This window comes from Muscardinus avellanarius, assembly GCF_963383645.1.
Source record: "Muscardinus avellanarius genome assembly, chromosome: 16".
In the NCBI taxonomy this organism is placed as follows: domain Eukaryota; kingdom Metazoa; phylum Chordata; class Mammalia; order Rodentia; family Gliridae; genus Muscardinus; species Muscardinus avellanarius.
In genome coordinates, this window is record NC_137802.1 from 59,257,658 (window position 1) to 59,269,871 (window position 12,214).

Sequence of the window (12,214 nt, forward strand, 5' to 3'; positions counted from 1 at the left end):
AGCCGGCTCTGAGAGGAGGAGCCACGCAGTGGCCCGGGCCGAGGCCTGTGCCGTCTCCCCACGGCCCAGGCACTGGTCTGGGAGCAGGAGAAGAGCTTCACTGTGTTCTAAGCACTCAAGTTAAAAAAAAAAAAAAAAGGCATTCACAGTCTGTTCTCAAAAGCACAAAGGAGCCGGGCATGGTGGCGCACGCTTGTAATCCCAGCATTTCTGAGGCTGAGACAGGAGGATCTCGGTTCGAGGACAGTCTCAGCTACTTAGTGAGGCCTTTTGCAACTCAGTGAGACCCTATTTCAAAATAAGGAATAAAAAATAGGGCTGGCATCGTAGCCCGGAGGTAGAATGCCCCTGGGGTCCATCCCCAGTGCCACAAAAGAATGTTTGTTGCTTTGTTTTGTTTCGTTTTTGCAGTCTGGGTACTGGGGACTGAACCCAGAGGTGCTCTACATCCAAGCTCCACCTCAGCCCCGTTTCATTTTTTATTGTGAAATAGGGCCTCACTAAGCAGCTGACGGTCTCACTGAGCTTGCTGAGGCTGGCTTTCAAACTTGTGCTCTTCCCAGCTCAGCCAAGTGCTGGTATCATAGGCGTGCACCACCATGCCCAGTTTAGGCAAATAATTTAAAAGAGCAAATAGCCAGGCATGATGGTACTATAATTCCAGTACTTGGGAGGCTGAGACGGGAGGATCACAGGTTTGAGGACAGCCTCACCAGTGTAGCAAGAGGCCGTCAACCTAGAGGCCCTCCTGCTTCAAGACAAAAAAATAGCCAGACGTGATGGCGCACGCTTGTAATCCCCGCGCTTGGGAGGCGGAGACAGGAGGATCGCGCTGGTTTGGAGGATCGCGCTGGCTTAAGAGACCCTGTTTCCAAATAAAAAGTATAAAATAGGTCTGGGAGTGTAGCCCAGAGATAGAAGGGCTTCCAGGAACCCCATTACTGCAATAAATAAATAAATAAATATTAAAAAAATAAAAGGGCTGGATATACAGCTCACAAGTAGATTGCCCCTGGGATCAATCTCCAGTAATCACACACACACACACACACACAGAGAGAGAGAGAGAGAGAGAGAGAGAGAGAGAGAGAGAGAGAGAGAGAGAAAGTAACTTAAAAACTTCAAGTGTTAAACTTGCCAATCTAAATTACTATAAAGGAGGATTGGAAAAAGAATTTAAAGAAAAAATGGAAAAGGGGCTGGGGCTCTAGCCCCATAGTAGAGCACATGCGTAGCATGCCTGAGGCCCCGAGTTCCACCCCCAGGAACTACAGGAACAAACTAACCTTGAGGAGGAAATGAGCCGGGCTGGCCCTAGGTAAGCCGAGGTTACTGGAGGGCAAGTGCCGCCCGCGCCAGCCCGCCTCCCTCCTCCCCCTCACTCGGTTTTACTTCTTTCTCATATACTTTCCCTGCTTCTGAGACCCCTTCTCCTTCCTTCTGAACGGGCAGGGCACATGGCAGAGCAAGGAACTATTTAGCAGCTGGAAGAGGAAAATGCTCAGAAATCTAGAGGTTTCCTTGCCTGAGACAAAGAATTCATGGCCAGGTCAAGACGCCAGCATTAGCTTAGCCTCAAGTCAACACACAGCAGGGTCCACACAGGACAGCAGACACACAGGAGCCGGGCCCAGGCTCCGAAGGCTTGAGTGGGAAGAGATGCAGCCTCCTCCCACCCATTTTACAGACTCCGCTCTGCCGGCCCTGGCCCTCACCACGGGGCCACTGAGGTGCCTGCGGGGCGCTCTGGGGTTTCACCAGGCCACACGCATTTTATGGAGAACTGATAAACTAACATCAGAGGGTGAAGGGTGAAGGACGGTTTGGGGCCAAATCACAGAAGCCGATAAGGCCAGAGCAAGACCAGAAGCCAGGCCTCCATCTCCAGCTTAGGTGTTTACCATTGAGTTCACTGCACAAAGAACCATCCGGTCTGGACTCTGGCCAACGTGAATACCGCGGAAACACAGTAAGCAGCCCCTGAGATCCAGGACTCGATTCAGATTTGGAAGAAATTGTAGGAACAAACACCCATGAGAGCTTAGAGTCAAGAGAGAATCTAGAGTGGGGTCAGGATTAAAACTGGCTCCAAGCCGAGCACACACACCCACCAAGGGTGGTGGCGCACGCTAGTAACCCCAGCGTTTGGGAGGCTGAGACACGGTTCGAGGCCAGCCTCAACTACTTAGTGAGGCTCTTTGCAACTCAGTGAGACCCTGTTTCAATATAAAGAATAAAAAACAGGACTGGGGGTGGAGCTCAGAGGTAGAATGCCCTAAAATGGGTTCCATCCCTGCCACTGAAAAAAAAAAAAAAAACTGGCTCCAAAGACTCATGCAGAGAAGCAATGATTCCCAGCAGGGCACAGGGGTACGGACATTATACTTGGGAGGCTGAGACAGGAGGATCACAGGCTCCAGGCCAGTCTCAGTTACTTTGTGAGACCCTTAGCAACTAAGTCAGACCTCATTTCAAATTAAAAAATAAAATAGGGCTGGGAATCTAGCTCACAGGTCCCTGGGTACAATCAACAGTACAAAAACAAACAAACAAAAAACCTGATGATCCCCCAGGTGGCCCCAATATGATTAGGTAGACAGGTCTGGAGTGGCCAAGGCAAAGACAAATGACCTCCACTTTCAAAGGCCAGGATTTCAAAGGTTAGGATTGGAAGGAACTTAGGATCATCGCCTTGGCTACTTTGTTTGGCAAATCAAAAAGCTGAGCTTGGCCGGGCGTGGTGGCGCACGTTTGTAATCCCAGCACTTGGGAGGCTGAGACAGGAGGATCGCAATTTCGCAGACAGCCTCAGCTACTTAGTGTGGCCCTCTGCAACTTAGTGAGACCATGTCTCAAAATAAAAAATACAAATCAGGGCTGGGGTATAGCTCAGAGGTAGAATGCCCCTGGGTTGGATCCCCAGTACAAAAAAAAATAAAAGCTGAGCTTGGCCAAATTTATACTCTGTGTGAATTCAGAAACACTCTGTGTCTCTGTATCATTGCCGGGGGTAGGGGAGAGCAGAGTTATTGGTTACTGGGTATGGAGGTTCTGCTAGGAAAGACGAGAAGGTTCTGGAGTTGGGTAGTGGCGATGACTGTCCAGCAATAGGAATGGACTTCATGCCACTGAACCATACACTTGAAAATGGTAAGTATATCCAGGGGTGGTGGCGCATGCCTGTAATCCCAGTTCTTGGAAGGCTGACACGGGAGGATCGCAGGTTCGAGGCTAGCCTCAGCAACTTAGTGAGACTCTCAGAAACCTAGTGAGACTCTGTTTCAAAACAATATGGGCTTGGGGGTGTAGCTCAGAGATCAAATGCTCCAGGGTTTAAACACCAGTACTGCTACAAAAAAAAAAGAAAAAAGGTGCTAAGTATATTGTACATTTCACAACAATTAAAAGAAGAAAAAGCTGACCTGAGAGCCTAAAGTCAAGAATGCAAAGACCAGGCGGCTCCCAGACCTGGCATGCCCCTTAGCCTCTCCTGCCTCCTCGAGGCCCTGAGTCCCTCCTGGTCCCGCCCTGGGCTGCTCCTCCGCAGCCAAGCCGAGGCTGCCCAGGCCCTTTTGCTTATCGAGGGGCGCAGTTTTCCTTCGTATCACTCAGGGGAAAGGGGGCTTAAGAGCCAGAACTACGCCCTGTGAGCCATTTCCCAAAATAGCTGGCACTGAAGGGCTGCCAGTTACGGAGCTGAGGCCGTGGTCTGCGCCCCGCTGGCCCCACGCCCTCTCCCCACCCTCGCCGGGCCCTTCATGTGGCAGCAGGGTCACCCCTGCCACACCCGGGGGTTTCCTTGCCAGACAGCCAACCCTGAGAGATTGCCCTAGCTAAGAAGGCTGGCCGGCTGGCACCTAGGCATGGGCTGCACATGGCTGATTCTTACAGAGTCAGTAAGTGCTCACCAACCACAGAAATGGTCAGTGTAACCCGGGCTGCCTTTATTTATTTTATTTTTTTGTACTGGAGGCTGAACCCAGGAACATTCTACCACTGAGCTACACTCTCCCTATTTATTTATTTATTTATTTATTTATTTATTTATTTATTTTGGTGGTACTGGGGGTGGAACCCAGAGGCTTTCTACCTCCGGGCTATACTCCCAGACCTTTTTTATATTTTATTTGGAAACAGGGTCTCACTAAGTTGCCGAAAGCCTCACTAAGTAGCTGAGGCTGGCTTCGAACCCATGCGATCCTCCTGTCTCAGCCTCCCTAGCACGGGGATTACAAGCGTGTGCCACCACCCCCGGCTATCCCTTTTTATTTTGAAACAGGGGTTTTGCTCAGTTGCTGAGGTTGGTTGGGAACCTGCGATCCTCCTGTCTCAGCCTCCCAAGTACTGGAATTACAGGCATTGGCTCTGTCTTATTTAAAGTGGTAGAGAGAAAGAATTACACCTGGCTCTGTCTTATTTAAAGTGGTAGAGAGAAAGAATCAGAAACTCTAGCATGAGAGCTGATGCCCTTTTAACCCCGCCTTGCCTCCCTCTTCCACCTACTCCCAAGTCCCCATCAAAGCTCCCAGCACTGAGCCCCCAGCCCCTCCCAGGAGACTCAGGGCCCGCACTCACTGGGGTCGGTTTTCCGGATCTCACTGTACACCGTCTCTGGGCTCTTCATTCCCAGAGCTGAAAAAGGGAGTAAACACAAGTAAGTTCCTGTCTCAGGACCCCAGGCCGCCTGGTGCTGTGCCCACCCCAGCGCCACGGTGCTGTGTCCAAAGCCACCAGAGAACCTGTCAGTCCCCGACTGCTAAGATCCAGGCCTGACCACTGTCTCTCTGGGCAGCCTGTGCAGAGGATTCCTGAGCCCGAGGGGCCAAGGCGAGGGCTCAGCGCCGGCCTGCAGCCCCCACTCAAGGCCCCAGCCTCTTCCCCTGCCACGCAACCATGCGCCCACCACTCCGCCTGGCCCTTCTGCCCGAGCTGGGCTGTGCCTCCCCATCCCCCAGGAATAAGGACCCCAGCACCCAGAACTGGACCCCGAGATCCAGGTTGGAGCCTCCATTGCCAGTGACCATGAGAATCTGCGGACCGAGGACCGAGGACAGTTCGAGGTGGCTGTGTGTGCCGCCCTCAAGGCCAGCCCCGGCCTCAGTGAGGTCTCACGGGACTGATCTGGGGTTGGGGGCTGGCCCTGGTGTTTGCAAGAGCTCCCCAAGGGACTGCAATACACAGCCAAGCTCAATATCCTCTGGGCTAGATCCTCTCAGAACAGCAGACTAGATGACGAAGCAGGGGTGTGACTTCTACCCAGAGGTGACTCTCAGGCTTGGGGACAGCGAGCACCCTAAAGATACTTGTTTATGTCATACTGGGATGTGTGCACAGGATGTGTACGCACAAACACGCACATACACATATATCTTCACACACTGTATACCACATTCATCTTCACATAGCGTGTGCACACATGCACACCGGCATGTACACCGTGTGTACACATCCGTGCACAGCATCCTCAGGCATGTCTACACACACACACCCATAGACCCCAAGAATCAGGGTGACACCGGGCCATGTAGGAACAGTCACCTTGGGGGCCCTCTAACACTCCCTGGACCTCAGCAGCCACACTCGAAGTCCTCCCTGTCACCCCATAACCCAGGCAGAGCAGCGGCGTGCTTTCTATTTCTAGGTCTGCCCAGCTCAGCGACGCAGCGGGTGCCGTGGGTAACCATCCCCCTCTTCTCCCCGAGCGTGCCACCAGCTGCTGCTAATGACTAAACCAGGCCAGCGGGCTGTTTGTCTCTGCTGTCAGCCGTGTTTCCGGATGGGGCTTTATTTTGGCTTCTGTTTTCCTCCGAGTTAACAGAGAAAGCCGTGGTTCCACGTCATGGGGTTTTCCCAGCACTAGTCTCAGAGCAAACAGGCAGCAAACCTGGATTTTACAAGTTCCTTCCCGCCCCTCCTCCACCCACAGTGGCCACTGGTCAGCTGCCAGGCAGGATTGGAGCTGGATGTGAACCTGGTCCCCGTGTCCTTGAGCAGGGGCCTGGGTGGGCCTAGAGCGGGCCAAGTTTACTGGTCACTGGTCTTGACCCACAAAGCCCTTTCTGCATGTAGTGATTCCCCTCCCCACCCTGGGACAGGAAGACCGACAACAGAGGCTTGGCCCGAAATCCCCACTGTCCCTCGGCTCCCAGGAGAAGCCGCATTGAGAAACTCAACCCGCTGCGCCTAAGTGACCTCGTCACGGCTCTACCAGGGCCCTGCCGCGCACGGAGCACTTTTACGCAAGTTGGAAAGGCAGCCAGTCAGCGTGGCTGTAGCCTGTAGCTGCACCATTTGGCAAGGACAAGTTCATAAAGACCCTCACCCTTGCCTCCCCCAACCCCTTTCCCTCTAACCCCTCCACACCTTCAAGTGAGAAAGAGAAAACCCAACCCTAACACGGACATGGAATGGGAGACACTTTTCCCAAGGCCAGAGCCCCACTTTCTTCTTCCCTCGGCAGCTTCCTTAAAACCAAAGCTTCCCGGGCACTGTGCAGAGCCCTCAGGGTCCCACCATCCCCGCCCCATCGGCAGCGGGGCCCAGGGTGGCAGGCCGCTGCACTGTCTACTGCACAGAAGAAAACGTGCCGTGTATGGGTTGCCCGAGTCCTCTGGTGAGGGCTGCGCTGTCCACTGCAGCTCTCCTCTTCAAGAACGAGGAGGACAGCGGGGTTTTTCCACTCACGGTCACAACCTTTGAGCAGCCCTGCCCGTTATCCTTCCAAACCCCACGTCCCCTTGGGAAGAAGTAAACTGCCACCCGGGACCACGCCCAGGATACAGAGTGACAGAGTGGATATGCCCTGCCCGGACTGGACCAGGGAGGCTGGCGGGGAGCCGGTACAGTCCTGTCCATCACAGCCGAGCACCAGACCCCCGCGCACTCTCGGGCTGTCTCACAGACATCTCAACCAAATCAGATGTCACCGTGAGCCTGTGCCTCCCAACCTCAGACATCAAGACCATACTTGCAGTCGCTCCATCAATGAGGGAGTAAGAAACCCCCTCTGACTCCCCTACTACCTGCCCAAAGCCATCCAAAGGCCCAACCCACTTGGAATCGGGCGCAAAGGAAGCCTCAGAGGCCCTGCCCACTGCGGCCCCCACCATCCTCCACTGCTCTGTCTACCTCCTTCTGTCTCTCTGCAGACAGACAGGCCTCCTTGAAATGAGCCCAGCTCTGAGCCACTTCCATGCCCTTCCCATTTCCTGGGTGCTCCTAACACCCTCTTGGTAGGGGCACCTTCTTTGCACCCTTCGGGCCCCAGCTTAAATGCCAGCCCTCAACGAGGCCCCCATGAACTACCCAGAAAAGGCCAGAGCAGGGGTCCCCAGGTACGCCTCTACTACACCTCACCTGCCCCTTCCCAGCCCTTACAATTGCCTGGCTTCCCCGAGGATGCTTCCTCCAGGGGGGACCATATGTGCCTTTACTTCTTGCAGGGTGGCTAATCCCTTATGGGTCTTTGTTAGTGGTCATTATCTCAACGAAACAAAAGAGAACTTCAAAAAAGAGAACAACAAAACAAAAGAGAACTTCAGGCCTGCTGTGTCTCCCCATCCTCAGTCCAATTTGGACCTGGAGGTGGATGCTCTGCTGTGCAGATCAGGCAGTTCACGCTCCGGGGGCCATGTCTAGGATGGGGGCCACAGGAAAGGGGCCCAGTGCGGTGGCACACAGCCCAGTGGCTACACAGGGTGGCTCCATTAGGAAGCTCTCTGCCAACACCTGCTGACATGGTGTCTAGAACTGCGCTGAACAAGAGAAGAAGGAAGGACTCCAAATTCTTCCCAAACCATCGAGCAAGAGGTGGCTTCTGGACGCCATTACCACAGAGCTCTGGTCAACAACAGACAGGCTTCGGCTGGAAAACTGCCCAGGCCTGCCTGGCTGAGGACGCAGCCTGCACTCGGCCAGGGGGAGGGGGAGACAGATGGCAAGAGTCTTAAGGAGTGTCCCAGCAGGGCCGGAAGGCTCTGCAAGCCTGTTTCCTTTGAGCAGGCAGGAACCTCTGGTGAAGCCAAGGTGGAGGAGGGTTAGGAAAAGCGGGATTTTTTCATGCTGTCAAATGCAACTGAGATTGATGTTCCGGCGTTTGCTGTGGACCGACCTGCTCTGCCTCAGTCTCTGAGCCCTGAACAAGAGACAGGGGCTTCCAGGCAGCCTGCCCTTGAGAGATAAACACACTTTCTTAGATTCTGTGCTTTCAAAAACGTTTCTCTGCCAGGCGTAGTGATGCACGCTTGTAATCCTAGCAGTCGGGAGGCTGAGACATGAGGATCGTGGCTCGAGGACAGCCTCATCAGCTATTTAGTGAGACCCTTTGCAACTCAGTGAGACCCTGTTTCAAAATAAAGAATAAAAAATAAGGCTGAGGTATAGCTCAGAGGTAGAATTTCTCCAGTACTGAAAAAAAAAATATATTTCTCTAAAGGGCAAAGCTGTCAATACCTCCAAACCTAGCATTTGATGGATGGACACGCATTCAGTCTGCACAGGCAATATTTTTAGGGGACACTGCATGCCAGCGGGGGCTGCCTCTGGAACAAAGTCAGGGCCCAGGAGCTCAGCTGCTCTCAAGCCCCCGCGGCCCAGGATCAGTTTCCTGGACGCACGATCATTGCTCTACTTCGGCTACTGCAGTGAGCAGCGTCATAGCTAATGACGGTTAAACACTCTCCACTCCTGCCTTGGGCACGTCCATAGGTCTGCTGACCACCTCCCTCTGAGAGACCCTCCTCCCCGAGCACAGCACCCCACCCCACGTCTACACCCAGACCAGGACCTGGCGTGCGTGCATGTGGCTCACTTGCTTGGTGGGGCTCCACTGCAGATACTTCTACTTCTGTGTACTCCACGCCCGAGTCCAGAGAGTCTGTCCAAAGCAAACACAGCACCCTATGTTCAGACAGCGTCACTTTCGGGGTATCAGGCCACATTAAAGTACTATTAATATCAAGGTGGTGGTCAGACATAGGCTTAACTCTGTTCTTTTTTTTTTTTTTTTTTTTTTTTTTTACGGTACTAGGGATGGAACCCAGGAGCACTGTGCCTCCGAGCTACACACCCAGCCCTATTTTTTATTCTTTATTTTGAAACAGGGTCTCACTGAGTTGTAAAGGGCTTCACTAAGTAGCTGAGTCAGTCCTCGAATCACGATCCTCCTGTCTTTGCCTCCTGAATGCTAGAATTACAAGCATGCACCACGCCAAGCCCTAGTTTAACTCCATTATAAGTGGATGAGAAACCTCAGGCCAGGGAGGCAGAGGCAGGGCACAGGGTCACTGGCTGCCTCCCTCACTTCCCCATCACCCGGATGTGGAGGAACCCTCTGGCCTAAGCCCCAGTTTCTATGGTGGGAGGAGTTCTAACAGGTCCGTAGATACAAAAAACAGCCCCAGGTCAGCCACAGCAGTTAACTCAGCTCAGTCTTACACCTGTGTGCAATGTTTTCGATGCCATCCCGGAGGACACAGGAAAGTACCTTAGGAAGTGGGGTCACCGGCCTAAAACTACTTTGAGAGTCTGAGGCAAGGAGATTGCTCGAGCACTACACAGAATCCAGAAAGTCGGGTCCCTTCAACTCAGGATGTTATTAATTTGTTTTTAAAGCTCCGAAGAATTAGGGGTTTTCACTAGAGGCTAAAACAAGGCTCCTGCAGCCAAGGAGACTTTACAACAACAGGCCTTCCCAGAATCCTTGGACATCCTTAGGCCTTTTAGCTTGCTTGATAGAAACTTAGAGTGGAAAGAACTCGCCCGGCGTGGTGGCGCACGCTTGTAATCCCAGCATTCAGGAGGCTGAGACCAGGATCGCGGTTTATGGACAGCCTCAGCTACTTAGTGAGGCCCTTCACAACTCAGTGAGACCCTGTTTCAAAAATTAAATTAAAAAGACTAAAAAATAGGGCTGGGGGTGTAGCTCTGAGGTACAATGCCCCTGAGTTCCTTCCATTTCCGGTACCACAAAAAAAAAAAAAAAAAAAAAAAAAAAGAACTCAGACAAAGCTGAGCCCGACTCCTCTGAGCTTTCAGCAGAGGCTGGCTCTCTATCGTTTGTTCTCTTTAAAAATCTCCAACTTGTCTGCCCAAGAGAAAGGACATCCTGTGAGCTGCTTACTCAGGAGCCCATTCTTTTTTTTTTTTTTTAATTTTTTTTTCTAAGCCGGGCGTGGTGGCACACGCTTGTAATCCCCGCACTTGGGAGGCTGAGACAGGAGGATCACGCAGGTTCGAAGCCAGCCTCAGCTACTTAGTGAGGCTCTCAGCAACTTACCGAGACCCTGTTTCCAAATAAAGTATAAAATAGGTCTGGGAGTATAGCCTGGAGGTAGAAAGCCTCTGGGTTCCACCCCCAGTACCACCAAAAAAAAAAAAAAAATTTTTTTTTCTTTTCTTGGTATTGAAGATTGAGCCCAGGGGCATTCTACCTCCAAGCTACATCCTCCAGCCCTATTTTATTTTACTTTTTAATAGTACTGGGAGCCAGACATGGTGGCGCGCGCTTGTAATCCCAGCATTTGGGAGGCTGAGACAGGAGAATCACAGTTCATGGACAGCCTCAGCTACTTAGGCCCTTTGCAACTCAGTGAGACCCTGTTTCAAAATAAAGAATAAAAAATAGGGCTGAGGGTGTACCTCAGAGGTAGAATGTCCCTGGGTCCCATGCCCAGTACAGAAAAAAAAAATTATATATATATATATATATATATATATATATATATATATATAATAAATTGTACTGAAGATTAAATCTGGAAGCATTCTACCTCCAAGCTACATCCCCAGCCTTATTCTATTTTTAGTTTGATATAGGGTCTCACTGGGTTAAGAGTCTCACTACTTTGCTAAGGCTGCCCTCAAACCTGCAATCCTCCTGTTTCAGCCTTCCAAGTACTGGAATGTAAACATACACCACTCCCCATCCCCCGACTTCCTGTTTTATTTTGAAACCACGTCTTGCTAAGTTGCTGTCTGGCCTCCAGCCTGGAATCCTCCTGCCTCAGCCTCCCAAGCACTGAGATTACAGGTGTACACCACAGTGCTCTGCTTCTTGGTAGCCCATTCTGAATGGGGAAGTTGCTTAGGTATAAACCAGTCCTTCCCCACGTGGGTTTGGGTCATGTTTGCGATGAGGACACAGAGCATCTTTGAGGAAACACCCAATGGTCTCCATCCTACATATCAGTTGATCGCAGGGTCATTGGAGGGCAGGGAAAGTGTCTAGCCACCTAAAAGTTTTGGTTTCTATCCCTCTGGGTCTTTTTTTAAAAATGTGTAAGTTTCTGATAAAACAGCTAATTAGATAATTACCTTTATTTTCATTTAGTGGCTTCATTGCATGGTTCCCAACATCATCGAAATCTGCTTGAAAAGCAACAATTAATTAGGATGAGCAATGATGAAAATTCTAGTATTTTTATAATTAGAAAAAAATTCAGCTAGGCGTGGTGGCACACACTTGTAAGCCCAGTACTTGGGAGGCTGAAACAGGAGGATCACAGGTTCGTGGCCAGCCTCAGCTACTTAGTGAGGCCCTCCACATCTTAGTGAGACACTGCTTCTAAAAATAAAAAATGAAAAATAGGGCTAGGGGTGTAGTGCAGGGGTAGAATGTCTCTGGGTTCAATCCCCAGTACAGCAGAAGGAAGGAAGGAAGGAAGGAAAAAAAGGAAGGAAGGAAGGAAGGAAGGAAGGAAGGAAGGAAGGAAGGAAGGAAGGAAGGAAGGAGAAAACAAAGGAATTCAGTGCCACTATGAAAGCCAAGCATCCCTCTTCAGTATAGGTGACAAACCCCAGGGTGTCTGGCCTCATCTCCCTCTGGGTCCACCTGGCCTGCTGGGTGGTCTCTCCTTAACAGTAGACCTCAGCCATCACATGAGCAGGCTGCATGGGTGAGGGGCACACTTTTGCTTGTGAACAATTTGGAACTCCGAATTATTCCATGAGAACAAGTCCATGAAAGGACCAGGCAGGACCCATAAGCATGAAGGATGCGGGTTAACTAGCCCTCTCCAGTCAGAGAATTAAATCAATGAAAGTATAATGTAAAGAAACCAGATAATCTCCATATTATCAGCCAGTGGGGAAAAAAGATGGGGCTTGGGGGTGTCGCTCAGTGGTAGAGTGCTTGCCTAGCATGTGCGAGACACTGGGTTTGTCCCCAGTAAGATAGACAGAAAGACAGACAGACAGACAGACACACACACACACA

The 12,214-nt window shown here is 51.4% G+C and overlaps 1 protein-coding gene across 1 annotated transcript in view; it reads right to left on the reverse strand.

The window, feature by feature from the left end:
* The window catches only part of PECAM1 (platelet and endothelial cell adhesion molecule 1), a gene marked incomplete at both ends in the record, with an annotated part of 138,919 nt that overhangs the window by 77,392 nt on the left and 49,313 nt on the right, over positions 1–12,214 (reverse strand). Inside the window, 3 exons of the mRNA XM_080714107.1 lie at positions 4,576–4,632; positions 8,810–8,875; positions 11,314–11,364. Coding sequence (XP_080570233.1) covers positions 4,576–4,632; positions 8,810–8,875; positions 11,314–11,364 — 174 coding nt within the window. The remainder of the gene's footprint in view (positions 1–4,575; positions 4,633–8,809; positions 8,876–11,313; positions 11,365–12,214) is intronic.